Consider the following 23,489-nt stretch of genomic DNA (forward strand, 5'->3'; position numbering starts at 1 on the left):
AAAAAATACAGATTTAATTGATTTTATTTAAATTAATGTCACATCATTTTTGTACATCTTGGACTACACAAGGGTATTATGACCAAAATATCTTACGCCTTACACGTCTCATGAGAAATATTTTATCATCGATACACCTTTATATAGTCCAAAATGAACACAAAATTATACTAATAATATTCTTCCCTGTTAATACTGAAGTACCTATCTATATTTCACTTCACGAGATGAGTGTATTTATTGGGATTTGGGATTTTTCATTTCGAAGCTCTCTCTTCACATTCACAAAAGTAGCACCAAAGTGTTTGGATCATATTCGCCACTCCGTCACCCAATCTCGGGGACTGGAAACCACGAAACCATTCTATCTTCCAGTTGCGCACTTCAGGTATTGTTCATTTGCTTGCCTAACTTCAATTTTGCTGTCTATTTGCCCCTGGATTACCGTTTGATCTTGTTCAACGATTCGGTAATTTCTATAATCTGTTTGATTCCCTGTTGGAATTGGATGCAGTTGCTCATGATTGTTCAGAATCAAGAAATTGTCAGCACTCTTGATTTTCGCATTTCATTGTTAATTGTGCATTGATTCTAGGATTGAATTAATGGGTTTCAGGAAACTTGTAGTTCGTTCTGTTGGACCTATTTGATTGTTCTCTATTGGTTCATTTTTTATGAGAATTAGATGCATTTCAAGCTCAATAGCCATATTGCCCTATTGGAAATTATGGATTTTATTTCCCGATGTTTGCCTATTTAAATTGAGCTTTTCGAGAGATCAATTAGAAAACATGGATTGGGATTTGGGAATTCCTTTTTTACATGTGAATGAGTGGGTCATAAGTAACAAACGTATTGGTAGAGGTGAAGATGGTTCGATAAGCAACTGAATCTGTGGGTAAGTGTTTGTGGAGGGTTGGTTGGTTCCTTTTACTGTTGCATATTTTCATAGATTATCCGCATGACAAACTCATTATTCATAACTGCATGCTCAAAGCTCAATGTTTCTGAACTTTCACAATCCTTCCTTTTCCTGGTAATTCATTCTTTAACAGGCGTAAACTGACATTAGAATTATGGATTGGCTTAAAGGATCTGCAAGGCTCATGATAGTTTCAGATCTCGACCATACAATGGTTTGAATTTTTGTTTTTCTCTGCGTTTCTCCGTTCAATTCATTTTTCTATCCTTCTTTGATTCATTGGTGAAGTTGATTTACAGGTTGACCATCATGATTCCGAGAACCTGTCTCTGCTTAGGTTCAATGCATTGTGGGAAGCATATTATCGTTATGATTCTCTGCTTGTATTCTCAACTGGAAGGTCCCCTACACTTTACAAGCAGCTAAGGAAGGAGAAGCCAATGCTAACCCCAGATATAACCATAATGTCTGTGGGAACTGAGATAACATATGGCAATTCAATGGTGCCTGATGAAGGTTGGGTTGAATTCTTAAACCAGAAATGGGATAGGACCATAGTTATGGAGGAAACCAGAAAATTTTCTGAACTTACTCTCCAGGTAGGATTTTTGAATTTAAGATTTGGGATTGATGATCACCCCGCAGCATACTCTAGTTAACTTTATAGTGTGTTAGCTCCTGTGTTGGAAATTAATTGAAATCAATCAAATGGAACTCCTTGAAAAAATTATATGTATAGTTGAAGGTTTTTGGTAATGTAGGCAGAAACAGAGCAACGGCCACACAAGGTCAGCTTCTACGTTCAGAAAGAAAAGGCTCAGGAAGTAATGAAAGCTCTGTCTGCCCAGTTGGAAAAACGAGGGGTAGGTTGACATTTTCTGCCTTTTCCCGTTGTTGCTTAAGTAAGTTTGTAAATCATTTAGATTGTTTTTTAATTTCGCAAAAGATAAATAGTTGTATGCTGTTATTATAGTTTTTTCACATTTGGGATATTATTTTCCTTTTCTTCTCATTTTCAGCTTTTGCTTTTCTTTTTTCTTGTCAGTTGGATGTTAAAATAATTTACAGTGGAGGGATGGATTTGGATATATTGCCACAAGGTGCTGGCAAAGGCCAAGCCCTTGCTTATTTGCACAAAAAATTCAAGACAGAGGGGAAGTTACCCAAAAACACTCTTGTTTGTGGCGATTCTGGCAATGATGCCGAATTATTCAGCATTCCAGAAGTATATGGTGTAATGGTTAGTGCATCAAGCAGTCCTTCACCATAATCTTGTTTCATCATTGTCACGGTGGGAAACTGTTAGTTTATGTTTCTAATTAGTACATTTTAAACAATTCTTATTTACAGGTAAGTAATGCCCAGGAAGAATTGTTGCAGTGGCATGCTGAAAATGCCAAGGATAACCCTAAAGTAATCCATGCAACTGAGAGGTGTGCAGCAGGCATCATACAAGCCATTGGACATTTTAACCTTGGCGCAAGCACATCTCCAAGAGATGTTTCACACTCCTTGAACTCTGTTTCTGAAAACAGTGGACCTGGACATGAAATAGTAAAATTCTTCTTGTTTCTTGAGAGATGGAGGCGTGGAGAAATGGAATTTTCAGAGGCCTATTTGTCCGGTCTGAAAGCACACAGCGTATGTTTGATCCTTTATTGACTTCTGCCTGTATTTATACTTAGAGCAGCAGTGTGCTTGATGTTTAACATTGAGATTAAATACCATTCACATGCATTGATAGTCTTGTATTTCTGAAGATGTTGGAATTAAAAACAAAGGAAAATTGCTGTCTATCATTTCAACATGGATGGTTTCCAGAAAAAAGATAAACTAGCCTCTGCTGCTTCATTATTTGAAATACATTTTTCTGCTGATTTGTTTGTATAATTGAAATACTTCTGAAGATCTGCAAATATGTTGTGTTTTCTTGTTTCTACCTATTATATGTTAAGTACTTGGATCTCATGTGCCCTAGCACATGCAGTGTCATTATCTGTCCATGTACATGTGTAGATCTGCTTGTACATATCTCCTATCCATGTATGCCTATCATAGACTATAGTTATATAATGACTCTGTGCTATTATTTTGTTGCACAAATAAATTTACTGAGATTCTGCTTAGATGATTACATAAGTTGTGAAGAAGCGGACAACCTCATGCTTGTTTATAATTCTTTGTTGCATTTGACTTTAGAGATCAAGACTTATTCTGTACATCTTTCTTGACCTTTTCTGGATATAAGTTCACATGCAGATGTTTAAGAAGTTCAATCAGTAATGAGTGTAAAATGGTATTGGTTCTATAGCTATCAGATTATTATATAACAAAGTAAGCATTGAGTTTTATATGTTGCAAGGAATGAAGCTTCGTGTGTCTATGCATATGAATCACTGTTTTTGTACACTTCAAAAATTTTGAAATTGGCGAGGATGCAGTTTTAAATTGCTTGGCAGGCTGGCACTTCTAGTCTGGCTCAAGGGAAGGTTAAATGCTTCACTTGAGCAATGTCTTTCTTTCTGTAGTACTTCCCCTTGTTCACTTTTTGGCATTCATTTCAACTTTATTTCTGTTTTCTGCTGCCCCCTAATTTGTATTTTTTTAACTTGGCTTTCATGTGTGTTATATTTTCTATTTGCAGCTGCCATCCTTTGTGTTTGTTCATCCATCTGGCATTGAGCAATCTATTCCTGACTTCACAAATGCATGGAGAAGGTCCTATGGGGATAAACAAGGGAAGGAATATCGAGTATGGGTTGATCAGGCTTTACCTACAGAGATTGGCCCAGACATATGGCTACTGAAGTTCTCTAAGTGGGAGTTATCAGGTGAGTTACACACACCTATCAAGTTGCACTTTTCTTTCACTTATGCGCATCCATGTAGTCTATTTCATTTTTAATATGCTAAAAGTAACGAAAGAAGTATGGTTCTGGCAAAATTCATAAGAGTTTTTTTTTTTTTTGGTGAGAAGTGTTAACATCATTAAAACTTGAATAGACTTCACGTTCTGTTTTTCTTTTACCTTACTAATTGCTTCTACTATTTTAATTTTTCACTAAGGGTAGCTCTACCTGGGAACAAAGTCACTATATTCAAGAATTGTTTTGTTCACTAAACTTGAAAGCTAAAAACCTTGCGTGAATTTGTGAGATTTACTACTATTTTGATTTGGCTGTCAGTTCCCTTCACCATAGATTGTGAATGCCTTACATGGACACACGAACTCATATAGCATAGCTACAGTAGACTGCTGCATAATTGGGAGTCTTTATGCACGTGGGTGCAAAAGCTTTGGACACAATCTCATATGAGAAACATTGAAACATCTGTGTATGCCTGCACATTGTGTAAAAGACTTGTACTGAACTACATCAATCTTCGTTTTCTTTTCCTCCTATTTCATCTTTGGTTTGGTTCTGAAACTTGTGCTTTAAGCACTAATAACCTAGTGAAAACTGAAGAGGCAAATGACCTTCTGACTTCCTATTATAGCCCCTGGGAATGTAGCCAACAAGCATCAAGCTATCCAGCATCCCGCTTCAGCTTCCTGCACATGGACTGAAGAGTCAAAGAGGCTGAAGCAAATAGTGAGCCCTGATACAGATGCAACAAATTGCACATTACTGAACATAATAGGGTAACACGTATGCAAACGGACTTGAATAGAGCTTCTAGAACCTATGCTTTGGCATCTGTGTATATAAAGTAGAAGAAGATGATAATGATGAACGAATGGAAGAAAGATAACAGACCAAAAAAAAAAAATGGTATTGTATATCAATAAATTTAACATATTTAAAGTATCTTACACCACAAATTAATCTTTTAGCATATTAGAGTATCTTATATCAGAAACTTTAGCATCAAGTTGGGCTGCAGATGGATAAGCTTGAAATACATTCAAAGGTTTGCTATGGTGCTGTTCTGTTTGTCCTCATCAGAGTTCTTGTTGAACTAAATTTGTCGACATTAGAATTCCAGATATATGCATTAAATTTAGCTATGGGTTAGATAGGAGTAGTGTGAAATAATCTGTATTGTATCTGTACCTAAGGAAAAAGAGAGGGAGAGAGAGAAATACGTGATTTTTTAGTTATATAAACTAAAAATGAAAATTAAGGGCTTTGCAGAAAACATTTTTTAATTTTTCAACTCCAATTTTCTGTTAAACAGTTGATTTAGTTGTAAAATTGGAGTTTAAAGCTAAAAAATGTTTTCTACAACTGAACGCCCCCCTAAAGTTTTCAAGAAATTAGCTCGCAAAGTTCCCAAAATCATGCAACTTCATTTTCAAACTAGGATATTTTCAAGACTGTCACACTAGTCTTTAGACTTCTTGGCATGGCTTCCTCCTGAAAAGTCACTGTTCTATTGACATTAGAATGCAATGGCAAAAGAAATGATGACAGGAAGTCAATTAAAGTTATTGGGCCACTTGTGACAGGAAGTAATGCAATGGTTTGAGAAATTATTTGATCCAAGTTGAAGGTACCATCTGGGCAAGGGGAAGTCTCTGTTTAAAGCTATGGGATTTAAACTTAGATACTATCCATTACTTTGCTTGTCCCGGATGTGATAAGAATGACTCATCTAGACAACACAGAGTAGAACTAAGTTTGTTTATGCACAATGTGTGTCAACAAACAATGCAATTGAAAATTTTGGGATCTTGAAATATTAATAAATAAATCCTTTCTAGGTTAGCAGGGCCAATTTTCTTTTCTACCATGGATTATATGTACAACCGTTATATTAAGCCAGAAATATAAAGATTACCTGTGTCATATATTGAAATGGGTAGTTGCTTTCCTCAATATTTTTGCCATTTCAGCAAACAGGTTGAATTTGGATTGTTTCAATGTTTTCTAGTTGAGGAAACATAAACCGTGTACCTTTTTACTGTAATTATGCTCGTGATATTATATCATGGTTTTAGGCATACTTCTCTTGGATGTATAGGAGCGGTGCATGAGTATCTTTTCTGCTTTAATTAAAACAAAAAAAAGAGTTAAAAAAAAAAAGAAAAAGGAAAAGCAATCCATCCCACTGTCATTTTCTGACCAACTTGGCGACTCTTGTAGGTCAAGAACGACGCGGTAGCATAGCCACAGCTTTACTGAGTTCAAAGGTAAAATTTTTTGAGATGGTTGTGGTGAAGCTTTGTATATGTGGCTTCTGCTGCTTAATCTTTATCATTGGTATGTTCCAATTTGTTGGTTCAGGATCATAGTCCTTCGGAAGGGTTTTCATGGGTGCACCTGCATCAGACCGGGTTGGATGAAGCCGGAGCAAGCCATTATTATGCCGACTGGCTCTGTTAGATCTCGAGCATCATCAGGCTACAGCGCGGAATAATGCCATCAGTTTTCGTCATAACCATTCTCTTTACAGTTGACATACACACTGTGTCACAAACTCAGTTTAAGATGATTTGATTTGTCACAACATACCTATGATTATGGGGCGGATCCATGGCAAGCTCCCTGCTAGTGCTGCCTCTCTCATTTGGCTTTGCTTATACACTGGTTTTTCATCCAGCCTATACGGGATCATGAGATCCATCATCTAACAGTTCTTCTGAATAGATTAAATAAGACCCTTTGCTGTCGCCTTATGGTCTATACTTCTTGGGGAGCACATATTGATCTTGCTGTGAAATCCCTTTACATGAAAATTATCTACTAAATTACATGGAAATGAGAAAATAATATTTTTTTAAAAATAAAAAATAAAAAGCAGGGAATTGCGCAAATAAAAAAAAATATAGGGATTTTTTTTGTATATATAATTTTTAATATGAAAAATATTGATTTAATTTAAAAATAAATATAAATTTTATAATGTATTTAAAGAAATTTTTAAAAAATTAAAAAAATTGAGTTAGAAATGAAAAAAATTATATCTTTAATTTGGTTACCTGGTTAATATTTTTGTGGACATAAATATATTTTTGATATTTTTTTAATATTAAAAAATGACTTAAATATTTTTAAAATTATAGAAATAACTCAAAAATATTTTTTTGACATTTCAAAAACTAAAACGTTTTGAAAATATCAAAATCACATCCCAAAACATTGAAAAGGATATTTTTTATGTTATAATATAAAGTTGAAAAATTAGAAAGTGGAGTATGTTATTTTTTAATGAGTGATTATTTTATTTAATAAAAGTTAATATTAAAAATTAAAAAAATATATTGTTTACAAATGAACAACTCCGTTAATTTTTTCTTCACTTTTATTAACAAGCCGTCTTTATTAAATATAATATATTAAGTTTTATTTTATTTTATTTTAGAACTTGGCTTATAAATAAATAAAACAAAAACTGAGAAGAAAAAAACAATTCAAAACGAGAAAGGGCCCAACCGGGTTCGAACCGGTGACCTCTTGATCTGCAGTCAAATGCTCTACCACTGAGCTATGGACCCCCATGCCCTTGAATGTTAATTTATAATTTACATATTCGTTTACTTTACACATTCGTTTACTTTATCCAGTCCCCCACTCTCCCTTTATTGTTCATGCGAACGCTCTCTCTCTCTCTCTAACCTCAACGTGTAGGATAGATCCATCATATCAGATCTCTGCCCTTCTCTCTTCTCTGTCTATGGCGCTTCGCATCCTGTACGGACTCGTCTTCCTCTCGCTCTCCTGCGTTTGCTTCAAACTCCTCCACCTCGTCCTTCGCCCCGTCTTCTATCTCACCTCCTAACCCTGACCTGACCGTTCCTGTTTTCCGGCCGCCGAACGCGCGGAAAGGCTGTTTGATCTCGAACGCGAACCTGATGATGCTCTGCGCGTTGAGACCGTTGGTTGAATCAAGAAGAAATTAATTAGTTCGCCTGGAACGCTCTACTGTAAATCTTCATCTCTCTTCTGATGCAGTTCCCTTCCTTGCTTGTGTTCTTAATTATTGGATCTGCCATCTCTCAATGCACATTCTTCCTATTTTTGCTTGATAGATTAAAAGTTCAATTAATTTGGATTGTAGATTCATTTGAGTTTTAACTTTTGTCCCGAAATATGATATGATTCTTGTTGAAATAGGATCGTGATTCTTGTTGATCGATGCTTGTTTCTTGTTGATTGTTTTGATAGTTTTGGTTTTGCATGGCACGTCAATTGTGCCGGGGACTCTACTCATTTTTCATCTAGTCTGCCTCTTTTTTTTTTTTTTGTTTTATTAAGCGCCATCACTTGTGTCTTTCGCTGAATTCGTCCTGGGATCATCACAAAGAAGATAAATCGAGGGATATGTCCAAGTGATCAGAGTTTGAGGCTGCGTCCACTAACACTTAGACTACCCCTAAAAAGAATTATTTCTCCTAAAAATCGATCCCACACTAACCATCTTTAATACGATTGTATCTTTACAACCCCTCCTTTACTATTTCGCTGTGCCCCTGAGGGCTAGTCTGCCTCCTTTTTGCAATACGTGCAGGTATGTTCAAGGCCTAGCAAGGGGGATCCTCTGTGACCATGAAATTCCTTTTGAGAGTGAAGCTTTTATCCTCCAAAATAACTAGTATTCCAAAAGAAACCTTCAACGAGTGAATACGATCTTTGACAAATTCATCTTCCATGATTGTGGGTCAAATCCTTGGCGTTACTTGATCTATGATTCTTAAACTATGTAAGGAAGTATATATCCAGAACGCAAATAGTATCTCTGAGCAATAGAGGGAGAAGCTTGACAAGTGACATCTTCTGATAGATGAAATGAGCCTTGTGCGATGAGCTCTTTAAGAGAGAAAATTGTAAAGATATCTCCATAAACATATAACATGTCTGTATCATAAATTATAAAAATATCTTCATTTTGGGGTCAAAATAGTTACTACACATCGCATATTACTATTTCTCATTTTAGTGATGTACTAACTGATGACAAATATATAGAAAGGATATGGTGATGATAAATATATTATATTTTATAAAATTCTATTCAAAATTAATTATTATTCTTATATTTATTCGTATTAATAAGTCATTCATCAACTAGGTTGCACAGAAATAGAAACGAGAGACGTTTGATACAGAAACGCAGAAACGACATTTTTCTAAAAAGGTAGAAACGAAAATGAGGGGTAAACCCTAAATTTAAAAAATATAGGGGGTTTTTTATAAATATATTTTTTAATATAAAAAAATAAAAAAATTCAAATATAAATAATGAACACTGTAATTGCATACAAAACTCACTTAAATTAAATATATACAACTATACAAGCCAACAATGTAATTGCATTTGCACATACAAGCCACAAAGAGGGAAGCAACTAGGGAGATTACTTACAAGAGAGAAGCAAACGTCAGCAGATGGCGACGAAGCAGAAGATGACACGACGACGAGAGCACGAAGCGAGGCGTTGGAAGCAGACGGGGAAGTCCTAGAAGTAGATGACGAGAAGCACCGAAACGAACTAGACGGCGAGTGCGACGAAGCTGACGGCGGCAAAAGCAACGAAGCAACCGGACCGAAAGCAGATGGCGACGAGGGCGATCAAACTCGAACTGGAAGAAGAAGAGGATGAGAGAAAAAAATTAGGGGGTTAGGGCTTTTTTTCAAGCCGTTGGAAGTGGCTGTCTGGAAACGTGTTTCCAGCAAAACTTATTAATTGTTGAGATGACCCAGAAGTTTTTGAAAATTACACAAACGGCCCTGAAAACATTTCGAGCCGTTTTTTTCTATTTTCGAAATGGGAAATGATTCAGAAATGCCGAAACGACCATTCCAAATCGTTTTCGTGCATCATAGTTCATCAAAGACGATGGTGGAAAAGCATGGTATATATATATATATATTGTTGTTTTAACATAATGTTAAGAGAGAGGTGAGACAAATTTAATTAAATGATATGTTTGGATTCAATCTAATATAAATAAATTATACGAATGGTGGTTTTGTTACATCATTGAGCATTAGACTTTTGTAAACACGGAGTGTGTGTGTCTTTCGAGAAGAATTTTGATGATTAAGTTAATATACGTAATTTAAAAGAGCGAGTAATAAAATAATAAGTAAATTTAAAAGTGTATTTGTGTGCCTTCTAAGAATTCTTCTGCATATATAGTTCAATTTTTAATAGATGAGCAAGATTTTCATTGAAATTATTCTATCATAATCTTAGATGAAATCCGTGACAATGATAGACTTGGGATATATGGATCAAATGGGGAAAAATTTAAAATACGAGTAACTTTTTTGTATAGTAGAAGAAGATATGATATTTGACATTGAATAATTAGTCAAACACGTATCATATTATAATTGATCGCTTACAAGAAAAATGTGATATTATCTTTATAAAGATGATACCCTTATCACTTGCTCTCCATTTGTCAAGTTGAACTTTTAACTCATGAGAGACAAGTGGTGGAATCATTTTCAAAGACACCAAGTGGTGGAGTGATTAGAATATATTTAAAATTCTAATATATATTATGTATTAACAATAATATATATGATATTATTTCTAGAATTGTCCCCATAATTAGTTTAACAGAGAGTGTGGTGATCGGTCTAAATTTTTAGGTTTGAATTCACTTTTTGTACAATCATTGTAAATTAGACTCAAATTTATCTCATTTGTCGAAATCGTGAGACCGAGCGACGGAATCCCGCCGTGGAGAGTATTCTAATAATATATATTATATTGTGTAATTAATTTAAAAATATATAATTTGAAGGTATAATTAAAATTAATATACGGAAAAAAGTTTAAAGTGCAGGGAATAATATTTTAATGTTGTCACTTCCCACTGTCGCCAACCTATATTATCGGTTTCATGTACCATGGCATACAACAACACCCGGCCCCCGATCTCTCTCTCTCTCTCTCTCTCTCTCTCGCTCTGTGATCAGTCCGTTACAATTCATTCTCCATCACTGATCTTCCACTGTTGGAAGAAACAACGGGAAAGCGAGAGAATCGGAGAAAGCAGTCAAAACAAACCCTTAATTTTGCTGCTTCTTTGATTTCTTTTCTTGTATATTAATTGCTAATTGCTGTTGCTTCAATCTCCCTCCTGAATTTGATCGGCTGGCCGGTCTTGCACCTCTCCGACGACCGGCGACTCATTCAGCGCCACCCTCCACCGCCTCCCCATGCGACCCTTTTTCTTCTAGCACTCGGGAAAATTCCCGTGTGCCTGAGGAGACTGTTCAATATCAAATCCGATCCAAGAAACCGGCACGTTTGATTGATTCGATGCGTTGATCAAACGGAGCACGTGCGTTTCGGATTCCAACTCCAAGGGTCCAGGAAAGGATTGTGATACTCCGTCATCAGCACCATGGCGAGGCAGATCCTTCTCCGTCACCGATCGTCGCTCAACCGGATGCAGCCGCTGCTGTCTCCGCGCGCCGGCTCCGGAAGATGCGGCGGCCGGATTGGGGAGGTGGCGGGGGGGACGGCGGCGGAATGCGCCGCCGTGTGCTGCTGCTGCCCGTGCGGGCTGGTCAACCTGCTCGTCCTGACGGTGTACAGGCTGCCGGCGGGGCTCTGCCGGAGAGCCTTGCAGCGGAAGCGGCAACGACAGCTGATGAAGAGGGGGCACACGTTGCCTCCGCGGCGGCGGTGCGAGTGCGGCTGCGACGACACGGAGCTGCAGATCCACCCGGTCGCCGGCGGGTGCTGCAGCATGTCCCCATCGGCGGAAATGGCGGTGAAGGCCCTCCAAATGGACCAAGACGTGATTCGGTTGGAGAAGGAAATGTGGGATCAGTTCTACGGCACCGGTTTCTGGAGAAGCCCGTCTCAGAGGAGCGACATTATTAACCTAAATTAAGCTAATTAACCAAATCACTAATACCCATTTCAAGAACTAATTACATATTATATCTATCCATCTTAATCTATCTGTCTGTCTGTCTGTCTTCTTGTTTGTCTGGTTCTGTGCTTGATTTGAGATGATTTAAGTGGTACTGTTAGTGGGCTTAATTCGCCCTGTAATTTGGACTTAATGGAGTTGTTTTTGTACCCCTAGCGGAGGTGTAATCTTGCAATATTGTGTGTTAATTTGTCTTAATCCTTCCCTATCCACACAAAGGAGGGAAGACCAAGAGATTTCCCTAAAAGAATTGTTCCTGATAGATTTTTCCGTAGGCCATTCCTAGGTTCTCTTAGAAACCCTTTCGAGGGCTTTTTTTTGGTGTCCTAAGAGCCTTTCTCGAGTTTAAGAATATATTGACTCGTTTTCAATGTCTTTACTTGAAAACTTATAATGGATTATTTTGAAAGTTGTGAATATTTTTTCACTTATTAACTTCAATCTCTATAAATAAGGAATAATTTCTCTTATCGAAATTTTATTAAAATATTACTCGAACTATATTTTTTTTTGATCTTATATACCTTTATGCGAAAATTAAATTAAGTATCAGAAAGTTCACACTGAAGACATCTCACGCCTTGGAGATTAGAGGTTGAAAACAAACACTATTCTACAGTTACAAATTTATTGTTATACATTTGCAATAGTAATTATAAATATCAAAATTAATTATTAAAATAAAACTGGGTTAGAGTTTTTATAGAATTACATTTTTTCTCTTAAATTATTAAATGGCATCACTTAAATTTGGTAATTTTATTTTTAATTGATGTACAATTATTTAAGATTAATTGGAATATTATAATTATTTTTTTGACATAAATTTATTTTTCGAGCAAAAAATGTCAAAATAGGTTCTAAATAAAAAATAAAACTACAAGGGGTTAAGTGTCCTAAACTTTCAAGTGATTTAATGGATTTTAATTAATTATTTAAAAACTAAAAACAAAATGCTATAACGTTATCCAAGATATATAGTCATATAATTTGACAACGGGTTATTAAATCATCTACTAACTAATATCAAGGCGACACATGGGCCAATAAGTGAAGGACACATGGACCAATTCTTAAGACTTCTAATGCAGAGAAATACACTTAGGGTGTGTTTGATTGTACACTTTTTTCATGAAAAATAGTTAATTTTTACCTAAATTTTAGCTTTTGTAGTATTTGATTAGCCAATTTTTCCATGAAAAACATTTTCTTACTTTGATTCATGTGACCTTCATTTTCCACTTTTACTAAAATTCATTTTTTCATAAGGGATTGAAATAGATTTTCCAGGCCAAAGAGAGATGCAGCAATCTGGCAGAGAAAAAGAAGAATGGCCAGCGATCGTGAGGAAGAGGAGAAGTGCAGCCGGCAGTTGGAAAGATGAGGGGAAGCTCGGTCGATGGTCTGAGAGAGAGAGGGGCAAGCGAGAGGCAGTAGGCGAGGGGACAATGACGATGGCGACAGTGAAAGCTCAGCAGCGACGATGGATTGAGCGAGAGAGATGGCGAGCAAGAGAGAGATAACTGAGTAAGAGAGAGGACTGAGCGATAGAGAAGGTGCGCAAGATTGGCAGCAACGACTGCTAGTAATGGCGACAATGGCAATGGCGGCAATGGCAACCTCAAGCAAGTTATATGTATATTTGTGTATATATATTTTAAATATTTTATGTAGTATATTTGATTTATTTTTAGACAATTCATTTGAATTCAATTAAACCAATCAAACATTTTCAATTGATATTTTACTTAAAATTTAATTCTAGATAATTCAATTATCTGGAATTTATTTTTTTTCCACTCAAATTCTACCCTTACAATCAAACACACTCTTAGATAACATTTGAATGACCATATGCCATCATATCTTTCTTTGAGTGACATGGGTTGGCACTTCACAAACCATATCTCAGGGTCATGTTTTAAGTAAAAGTCTTAATAAAAATTACAAATAAACCATTTTTGATTGGGCTATATAAGCCCTTATTTCCTCAATGTTAATTTTACTTATTTTCTTCAATTGACACATTGATTTAATCATAGAAGTTTAAAAAAGTTCTCATGCTCATAGAAGTTTATCTCATGCTTAGAAGTTAATCAAGTTCTGTTTAAGGGGAAGAAGGCAGTGTCGGCCCTAGTGTAAGGCCAAGCAGGCAGCTGCCTAAGGCCCCAAATTGTGAAAACCCCATTTTTAAAATTTTATATATTTTATATTTTTTAATAATAATATTTTATTAAAAATTAAATATAAAATACTAATTTTATATTTCTTTCCCGTACTCTCTATCTAATTTTATACTGTTGTCTGTCTAATTTTATAGTGTATTCATAATTCTCAATTCTTAAACCCACCCATCAAACTCACTTTTCACTTCTCCTTCACTTCCCCCCTCATCTAATTTATAACTAATAATTGTAATAATTAAATTAATGTAAGTCTACCAATAATATTTTTTTATGCATAGTATGAATTTGACCTTGAATACAAATTTAGTAAAATTAAACGAGTTTGCAATTTTTTTAAAAAAATTAATAAATAAAAATAAAAAATGACATCAATTATGTAATTGATTGAAATAAAAAATTAACAAATTTTGTAGTGGATTGAACTTTAACTTTTTTTTTTTATTTAATGAATTGATGATTTTTTTTTAAAAAAAATATGTGTTATTTATTTTTTTAAAAAAAATAATACTTTAAAAAAAACCTCAAAATTTATTTTTTGCCTAGAGCCCCCAAACTGGTTGGGCCGACTCTGGGGAAGGCCACTAAAGCCTGAACCTAAGCCCCAAAAAAGTTTTCAAAACTAGCCTTATTATCTAAAATTTGTTTATTTTTAAGGGTAAATTATATGAAACCCCTATGCACTTAAGGTCATGTGTAACTTACCTTCTTGTGGTTTCAATTGCACCAAAAAACCCCTTATACTTTCAAAATGTTGCAATTAGCCACAATTTATTGTTATTTTACATAATTTTGTATAATAATCTACATATAAAATACATAATTCTTCATATATAATTCCAATATATCAAAAAAATACAAAATATTATATTAATTAATTAGTAAATTGTATAAAATTATGTAAAATAATAATAAATTGTGGTTGATTATAACATTTTGAAAGTGTAAGGAGATTTTTTGGTACAATCGAAAGCACGGGGTAAGTTGCACATGACCCTAAGTGCAGGGGAGTTTCATATAATTTACCATATTTTTAATTAATAATTGAAAGAAAATTAATTATAAAAAATTAAAATAAAAGAATTTTTTTTATTACTTTTTAAAGGGCCCCTGAATTAATAATGACCTAAACCCCCAGCCCCTTGAACCGACCTTGCTTATAAAATTATAGCTAAAAATGATTGATGGGTTAATAATTATATGAGAGATTATCTAATTAAAAAACTTGATAAGTTATTGACATAACATTAAAACTTATCATTAATGAATGTTTTTAGACCACTATTTATTGTAATCTCAAGTCTATTCATATTCAAATTGTAAACCTAAATGCATTATCACTAGAGCTCTTTATGCATTCTTCAATTTAATTTACCTTTATAAATATCTCTCAATTATAAACATAAACAATAGTCCTATGATCTTTGTGTTTAATATTAAAGTAGTATTTGTTAATCAAGATATGAAATAAAAAATGTCAAATATGAAAAGCATTATAGATGTTTATTATTTTCAACGTGTTTGTTAAATTTATCTGATTATCCTTAAAAAGAAATCACGTGACTTCTTATTTTAATTTTTTAAGATATGTTTATCTATCTCCCTCAAAATAAATCCTTATAAATAAAAAAAAAATAATAATGGTGTATTCAAAAAATTTAATAAATAATTTGATAAAAATATTAGAATATTTCTTAATTTTATCTTAACTATTTTATATTTTGATTCAAAAAATATTCTGCTCTTATTTTGATATTTTTTTTATCTTATTTATTTTAACAAACATTACGTAAACATAAATAATAATAAAATAATTAATTTTAAATTACTAATAATAATTTATAATTTATTTAATAAACTTTAACGGGTATTTACACTCATTAACAAAATTCATAAAATTAATTAGACTGTTGATTATATATTATTTTTAATATTTAAATTATTATATGAATTAATTAAAATAAAATAAATATACGGGGGAGCGGGGGCCACACTGTGCCATAATGGGGAGCTTTCTAGGATTCTAAATTCTAAATAAATAAAATAAAAAAAATAAAATAAAAATAGAATTTGATAAAAATAAATAAAGCAAAAGGCCAATAAGCGGACGGACGAGTCTTCTTCATTCAACCCCCCGCCCCCTCCCTCTCTGAGTTCTAGGGTTTCTCTGCCCGTCCCCCTGAACTGAATCAAATTCCATGCAGCTCTAGCGTTCCCTTTTCCGTTGAGAAGGGAAATTCGATTGCTTGGTCTTGAATTCATGGGCGGCGGCGTCTCCGATTCTTGACAGCTCTCTTGGAGTTTGCAATGGAGGTATGATTAAGGGCTTTTTTACGTTTTACATGTTACTCTTTGGCTTCGAATTGATCATCCGTCTATGTTTTGGTTTTCCTTCGTATATATGTGGAATTCCTTCCCACCGTGAGAATTCCCTTCCGCTCATTGCGTTGGCTTGCATTACGGGTTTTTCGTTGTCTCAATGGGGTCAGGGTATTCTCTCGTATGATTTTCCTTTTTTTTTTTTTATAATTTATCGGGGAAGTGATTGCTTGCGTTGTTTGAAATTCGTTTCTTGTCGTTGCCATTCTTCTTGATGCTGTTGTTGTTTAGGTTTTTCTTTTCCTTATTCTCATTGGATGCGCCATGCGTTTGTCCTAGTAGTATCCCGGGTAGTGATATTTCCCTGGTAATTATTGGGACAAATTTGAATAACTTTGCAGGAAGTTAGAAAGAAATGGAGGCAAACTCGTGGAAAGTTTTTCCCCCCTTCCATTCCCCGCATCCCTCTCAGTTTTTCTTTCTAAAATAAGCTTTTAAATTTTCTTCCTTTTATTAATTAATGTCGATTGTGAAATTTGAAGTGCGGCCACTTATAAGTTGGACTCTCTTCCTTCTTTTATCCAAAAATGGTTTTCCTCTATCTTTCCTTAAAATTATGTGAACTGGCCAAGTCTTTGTCTGTTTTGATATCAAAATTATGTTTTTGTTGTCTTTGCAAGGTGCCGGTGATGGATGAGGTCAAGAAGACTGAAGATCATATGACTTCCGCTGCAGCTTTTGTGGAGGGGGGAGTCCAAGAAGCCTGCGATGATGCGTGTAGCATCTGTTTGGAGGCCTTCTGCGACAGTGACCCTTCAACTGTGAACCACTTTATTCTCCCGTGTTGTAATTTTGAGGAGATGCCTTAATGTGAATACTGACCAATTCTTGCCTTCCAGGTAACTAGTTGCAAGCATGAGTTCCACCTTCAGTGCATTCTTGAATGGTACGTCCTCACTTGTTTCTGTTGTCAGTATCTTATTAGTTTTTGCTTTTGTTAATTTTTGATTTCTTGGACTGCAACTGATTCATAGTGCTTTCTCTTTCCCTCAAGTTGTGTTGTGCCTTCTATCTTGCTACATTCACGAGGGTCAGGGATGCTTGTTTTTGTAAATGGTGTTATCTTTGCTCTTTAAAGAAGCTATTTCAAAACTTGAACCCATGACCTTCTAGTCAGAAAGGAGCAACTTTATTGTTGCAATCAAGGCTTTCCGTCCTTAATGTTTGCTTTATAATTATCAATATTCTGGGCATTGTTCCTAAATGCATGGCCTTAATTAATATTCTGGCTATTATTCCTTATTGCTCATTGCTAACCACATTGCTTTTTTCATTTATTTTTGTGTCTGGAAACTCTAGTAACTGAGTATTCATAGTAATGAAGCCATGTTACGTCATTGGGGCTATGTTTCTTTTGTCTGAGGGGGCAGAACTAGAACCTTTTGTTAGGGAAATGGCAGCTAGATCCATAAAAAATAATTGTCCATAATTGTACTTCTTCCTAGATTGCAGAAGTTTCCTCTTTGATATTGGACATGTTAAGAAATTGGAACTTGTACAAAAGTAAATGAATAAGACAAAGTAAATTTAATTGTGCAAAACAATATTTTTAGAAACAGTATTTTCTGGAAGTAGTTAACTATTGATTCAATAATTTGGTGAAACTTATCTTGGATTTTAAGTTTAAGAATATATGTAATCACTATAAAATCGCAAAGGCAACAACTGAACTACTGATGTTGACAGTCATCTTTGGGATAAGAGGGAAAATTATTTGTCTGATAACTTGGAGAGGAGGACGAGATTGGACTAGGGATGGCAATTTGTACCTGTCTAAACCCGCTGGTCGAAGAAGGGGTTCTCCTTTCAATTTGGGTTTGGGTTTGGGTTTGGGAAAAACCCAAAGTTCAAGCAGGGGGGAGGGGAATGTAGCGCCCTGCACCGGACCCGTATCCAAACTTGAACCCATTGTATTATATGCATCATTTAAAATTTCATATTATTACTCATTTCAGTTCATAAGTAAATTGTTAAGTTTGTAAAGTATCAAAGTACATTCAAAATTTTATTTTTATTTTTGCAATCTTAAAATATATATATTTTAAGTCCAATCACATGTTTGGGTAAGGTTTGGGGCCTATTCAATTTGGTTTGTGGAGGTGATTTGGGAAATGGGTTCCCCGTGGGGATGGGACTGGGGTTGACACTCCCTGCCCCAACCCTCCCCATTGCCATTCCTAGAATGGACGGTGTATTTGGAGATTTTTATGGCTTAAATTTTGAGTTATATTTTTTCTTTTTAAATATCAAACTGAATAAGGACATTTTTCGTTACTCCTTTCCATATTTTGTTAACGCCTGACTAACAGTGAAAGCTTTTATTGTTTTTAGTTTATTTATATAATTATTTGAAATTGTTGAAGGGGTAAAAAGGCCAACTTAGAACAGCAGCAAGGCCTCTTGTGCATATACAACAGAAAAATTCCAAAGGGATAAAAATAAGTAACCAAAGATAAATGAATACTGTCAGCACCATGTGGTTGAAGCTATGCATGTTGTACATAACTTTTTCGGGAAAAGTAACAATATTATGGCCCCTCACTGCCATATTAGACATAATTGAGCTGTCTATACTGAGATGATGGTGAATCCTCGAAGATGCAATAGGCTGGCTTATTGGGCGGGCATTCCCACTCAACCTCGATCACCGGGATGATCACGCTCCATGCCGTGTTAGCAATTGGGGCAATGCACACTTTCCACTGCTTTACAGATGTGATGTCTCCAGCAACACTTCGTTGTTAATATAAGTTGTCAGTTGTCAAGGTAGTCCATCTTGTAACCAACTAAGCAAGGGGAGCTTCCTTTTGGAGGAGGCTATGTGTGCTAGATCTCGGGGTGGGGAAAAAAACTTGGGGGAAGGACATAATAGAGAACACTATATTCTTGGCTCCTTGATTGAACGATGTCCACAGCCTCTGCCTAAACATGATTAAGATGATGGTCCCAAAAGAATAGCTCAGCAGGTTTCAACTCATTCCTGTACCATCTTGCTGAAATGGGGAAAAATGAGATGCCATTGGCATCTTGGAAAAATCTTAGAACCTGGAAAAGCCTCTGGCAATATCTGGACAATCTGTTGGCACCAGAATTTGACACCATTGCCGCCTTTAAGTGAAAGTGTAAAATACAATTTGAACTCTCAAAATGCTCTTCGATAAACCTACACCATAAGGTCATTCTAGCTGTTTTATCTAAACTTAATCCAGTCTGTATTAACCTATAACCCCTTCTTCAAGAAACATTTCCTCTCAAATACAAATCTTTGTGGCCACTTCAAAGAAGAATTAATATTTAGTGATAATTTCTAGAAACCAAATGTAATGGATAGAGAAAGCAAGTCCTGTTTCTTTGTGATGTTGCATTATTCACATTTTTTAGTTCTTTGTGTGAATGGTCTATTCCCAATAACCTGCACAAACTTGTGAAAGAAGCTTTGATATCTATTCTTAGATGTTCTGTGACTGATGGAGCTTTTGGCCTATCTGGCTGTAAGCATTTTCATGCTGTGATTATTATTAAACATGGTTAATCTTAATGGCTTTTGTTCTTAGTAATTATTTATGCTTTTCTTCTACTCTTGGAGTTGCTTTTGTGCTGTTTCCCTGGAGGGATGTAGAAGGTTATATAGAATTTGTCTAAGATGAGTAAATATATCAATAAAAAATACAGACAAGAGAACTCTGCAACAGAGAACAAAATGGTAATGATATTAGCTGTTATCAAATATAGCTGTTTATAAATTCAATCATAAACCATTATTCATTTTTCACCCAACACCAGTCGTCATTGGGAGTCACATGATCTAATATGTGTGAGGGTATGCCTGAATAGCATGCCATTGGAACTTTAAAATTTAATGTAAATGATGATAAGGATAAACGGACTTGAAATCTAATGTTCTTCTGCTCTTCACTTCCTCCTGATAGGTGCCAGCGAAGCTCAAATTGTCCAATGTGTTGGCAGCCCATTAGCCTGAAGGATCCCTCCAGGTTTATTCTGGCTTCTGTGTCTCCTAAATATTTGCCATTACTGTCAATTGTGTATCCTTGGTTTTACTCATACAATATTCAATTTTTAATGGAGGCAGTCAAGAATTGCTTGAGGCCGTGGAACAGGAGAGGAGCTTTAGGTTGAATCCTTCAAGAAATTCCACTATATTCCATCATCGCACCTTGGGGAATTTTGAGTTGCAGCATGTCTGTTATCTTTTTATACTAAGTGGAGTCAGTGTTCTGTAGTTTGGTTGGATGAGAAACCTTAATGACCTTACATTTCTACATCACTGTTTTTGCATTTCTCTTGCAATGCAGTTACCAGTTGGTGCTAGTGATGTGGACCTTGAAGAGCGTATTATCCAGCATTTGGCAGCCGCTGCTGCAATGGGAAGGAGCCACCACATTGCTCGCAGGGAAGGGCAAAGGAGTCGGTCATCTGTTCATGGTCGTCCACAGTTTATGGTGTTCTCCACCCATCCTAATGCACCTCCTGCTGGTCATGTTTCTGCCTCATTATCTGCTGTTGGAGGGGAATCTGAACCGGCTGCAATTACTGTAGCAAGCCCATCTCGTCCACTTGTTGGTGAGGATGAGCCCCAACGTCATGGGCCACAGTTTCTTTCTGCTCAAGGCAGTCAGATTTCTTCTTCATCATCTGGATCTACTATCATGCCAACCAATCGACAAGGAATCTCCCTTAATAATCGGTAATGATGATTGTCCAAATTTTGGGCTGACTACTACCATGTTATTTTTAGTATTATTGCTTTTGGTGCCAATCAATTTTTTGGATCCGTTATTTCCCTGCAGTCAATCTTTTCTGCCTAATCAAGATAGGGCTGGACCTTCAGATTTCCAGTCATTGTCAGAGTCGTTGAAATCTCGATTTAATGCGATGTCAATGAGGTAAAAGCCATGTAAAAGAATACCTATTTGATTGCTCCCTGATTGTTGGGCAGGCGATTTGAACTTTTTTTTGCGTAGTTTGAACTCAATTATCTGTTTCTATTTAAGATACAAAGAATCAATTTCGAAGAGTACAAGAGGATGGAGAGAGAGGCTGTTTTCTCGGAACACTTCCATGGCAGATCTTGGTTCTGAAGTTAGGAGAGAAGTGAATGCTGGAATTGCTAGCGTCTCTCGTATGATGGAGCGTCTCGAAACCAGAGAAAATAGTAGAGGTGACTCTGCTTCAGGCTCACATAATTTAGTGGATCCATTGGTTGCAGAGCAACACAACCATGATAATGTGGAGACTGATGCTGAGACCTCGCTGAATGACAGCAATGCTGCAGCTACAGCTCCTAGTTCAGTTTCAACTTAAGTTATTTGACTATGTTTAAGCAATTTGCATCTGCCCTCAGCATTTCATCTTTGAAGGTTAGTCTTATACTGATTTATATGAATGCTTCTGGTAACTAAGTGCCCCTGCAACCCGTTTCGCAGTCCCTTGGTTTCTCTTTGTTTCTTTCTTATTTTCTACCATGTAGTTTTTTGGTGCATCATGCTGTCTAGAGATGGCAATGGATTGCGTTTTGGATAGATTTAGCTAGTCTTTACCCTAACCCTAATAGGGAGATACCCATCTGACACCTGTAATCCCCTCAAAATCTCTCTTAGTTTTTGGGCGAATAATCTTGTCCCACCTCTATCCATTCTAAGTTAATTAGATCCTACTAAGCAGGTTTGAAGATTTTAAGTTCACATGGAGCTAAAAAAAGAGAGCAATTTTAACATATATACAACTATAAAATTAAAGTAGAGATTAGAAATAATTTGTTTGAAAAAATGGAGACACAAAATTTTGTTTCTTATATAATGGACTTTTTCATATCATTGTTTTTATTGTCATAAGGATATTGAGGTTAGTTTATTTGTAATTTGGGAGAGTTTTGGGTATTGGTGAGCTAAAGCCCAACCTTAACACTAACCCTAACAAATTATATCCCATAACCACATATTGATCCCGGATCCTTTCGTTTAGGGTTGGTTTGGTGTGGGCCCTGCTTTTCCAGTAAAAGTGCCATGCAAACTATAAGAATTTATGCGATTAATAGGGGGGGAAGAAAGAGATGAGTAAGGCTGGGTTTCTTTGATGTTATACGTTACAGTAGTAGTTTTATTTATTTTTTTTTTTGGGGGGGGGACAGGCTTGGCTAGAGAGCATATTTATGAACCCTTTTTAACTGGGAGTGTTATTCCAGTCATGTTCATAACTTCCGTGATGGATGTCTACTTGTAAATTCTTGTGAACTTCTTTTTGGATGTCGGCTGTATCCATGAAGCTTAAACTCAAATGTTCTTGGTCAGGTTGTTGACCCCCTGGTCTCCAGATATGACATGCTGAGGATAAAGATGCTTTTGCATTCTAGGCTGAGGTGGTGGTGCCGCTGCTGGGAAGAATGAAAAGCTTCTGGTAAGAAGAGGAAGCAGAGAGAGAGAGAGAGAGAGAGAGCTTCCCCTTTCTTAAGTAGTAGTTATGAATCTGTAAATGTTATGGGTAATATAAATGGAGATTTATAACATCTAATATATGGGATATATAAATATGGTTCAGATACATACTTGATATATGAACACCAAAACTGTGTCTGTTTTCTTAATGACTAGCTCTTCTGCTCTTTGGGTAGTTGATGGTGGATTTGAGAATTTTGAATATCTCAGCGAGATCTTAGACATGTTATGAGGGGGTAATGATAGAAGAACTTAAGAAGAAGTATGTGATTTGTTGTAGTTAAAAGGGCAGAAACCTCAGGAATATGGAAATCCGGTGTGGTCCTTAAGAGTTGTTAGTCCAAGAGAAATAGGTGGCCGCCCCATCACGGTTGACGACCGACGGTAATGGGGAGGCCACGCGGCCACCAACTCTCACGGCCCTTATCATCCATCTCGACTGGCTCTAATTAATTTTATTTTTTGAAAATGAGTTGAATTATAGAAAAAGGTGATTTAGTATTATAAAGTTAAATAATTACATAAAATATATTAATATATAATTATTTAAGAATAAATTCATCTTAGCATCCTCAAAATCATGACATTGATGCTTAGCTTGGTTACTTATTTTTTTTTAGAACTTTTAAGTTGGGTAGCGTTTAAGTTGTTAATAGCATTTAAGTTGGGTACTATTTAAGTTATAATATTTTTGATAAAATATACTTTT

At 35.6% G+C, this 23,489-nt stretch overlaps 3 protein-coding genes and 1 non-coding gene across 5 annotated transcripts; 3 read left to right on the top strand and 1 right to left on the bottom strand.

Moving 5' to 3' along the window:
• Positions 1-239: 239 nt before the first annotated feature.
• On the top strand, positions 240-6,551 carry LOC127805500 (sucrose-phosphatase 2). Of its 2 annotated transcripts, none has more exons than XM_052342260.1 (9): positions 240-388; positions 1,056-1,136; positions 1,222-1,521; positions 1,684-1,785; positions 1,968-2,162; positions 2,273-2,563; positions 3,567-3,753; positions 6,010-6,056; positions 6,151-6,551. In XM_052342260.1, exons 2-9 carry the CDS (start codon positions 1,077-1,079, stop codon positions 6,247-6,249), a joined length of 1,281 nt encoding a protein of 426 aa, XP_052198220.1. In that variant the 5' UTR covers positions 240-388; positions 1,056-1,076; the 3' UTR covers positions 6,250-6,551. The 2 variants fall into 2 exon arrangements, with proteins under 2 accessions (XP_052198220.1, XP_052198221.1); XM_052342261.1 differs by having other exon boundaries at positions 343-469.
• Positions 6,552-7,289: 738 nt separating this feature from the next.
• TRNAC-GCA (transfer RNA cysteine (anticodon GCA)) lies at positions 7,290-7,361 on the bottom strand. Its single transcript has one exon. It is a non-coding gene; the product is annotated as a tRNA-Cys (tRNA).
• Positions 7,362-11,229: 3,868 nt separating this feature from the next.
• On the top strand, positions 11,230-11,724 carry LOC127806331 (uncharacterized). Its single transcript, XM_052343555.1, has one exon. It carries the CDS (start codon positions 11,230-11,232, stop codon positions 11,722-11,724), a length of 495 nt encoding a protein of 164 aa, XP_052199515.1.
• A 4,328-nt stretch (positions 11,725-16,052) lies between these two features.
• Positions 16,053-22,929, top strand: LOC127806766 (E3 ubiquitin-protein ligase RHF2A-like). The gene is made up of 9 exons (XM_052344265.1): positions 16,053-16,262; positions 16,949-17,089; positions 17,168-17,214; positions 20,258-20,320; positions 20,419-20,527; positions 20,642-21,033; positions 21,137-21,232; positions 21,341-21,706; positions 22,637-22,929. Exons 1-8 carry the CDS (start codon positions 16,257-16,259, stop codon positions 21,648-21,650), a joined length of 1,164 nt encoding a protein of 387 aa, XP_052200225.1. The 5' UTR covers positions 16,053-16,256; the 3' UTR covers positions 21,651-21,706; positions 22,637-22,929.
• The last annotated feature ends 560 nt before the right edge of the window (positions 22,930-23,489 follow it).

The sequence above is a fragment of the Diospyros lotus genome, chromosome 7 (genome assembly GCF_014633365.1).
Source record: "Diospyros lotus cultivar Yz01 chromosome 7, ASM1463336v1, whole genome shotgun sequence".
Classification (NCBI taxonomy): domain Eukaryota; kingdom Viridiplantae; phylum Streptophyta; class Magnoliopsida; order Ericales; family Ebenaceae; genus Diospyros; species Diospyros lotus.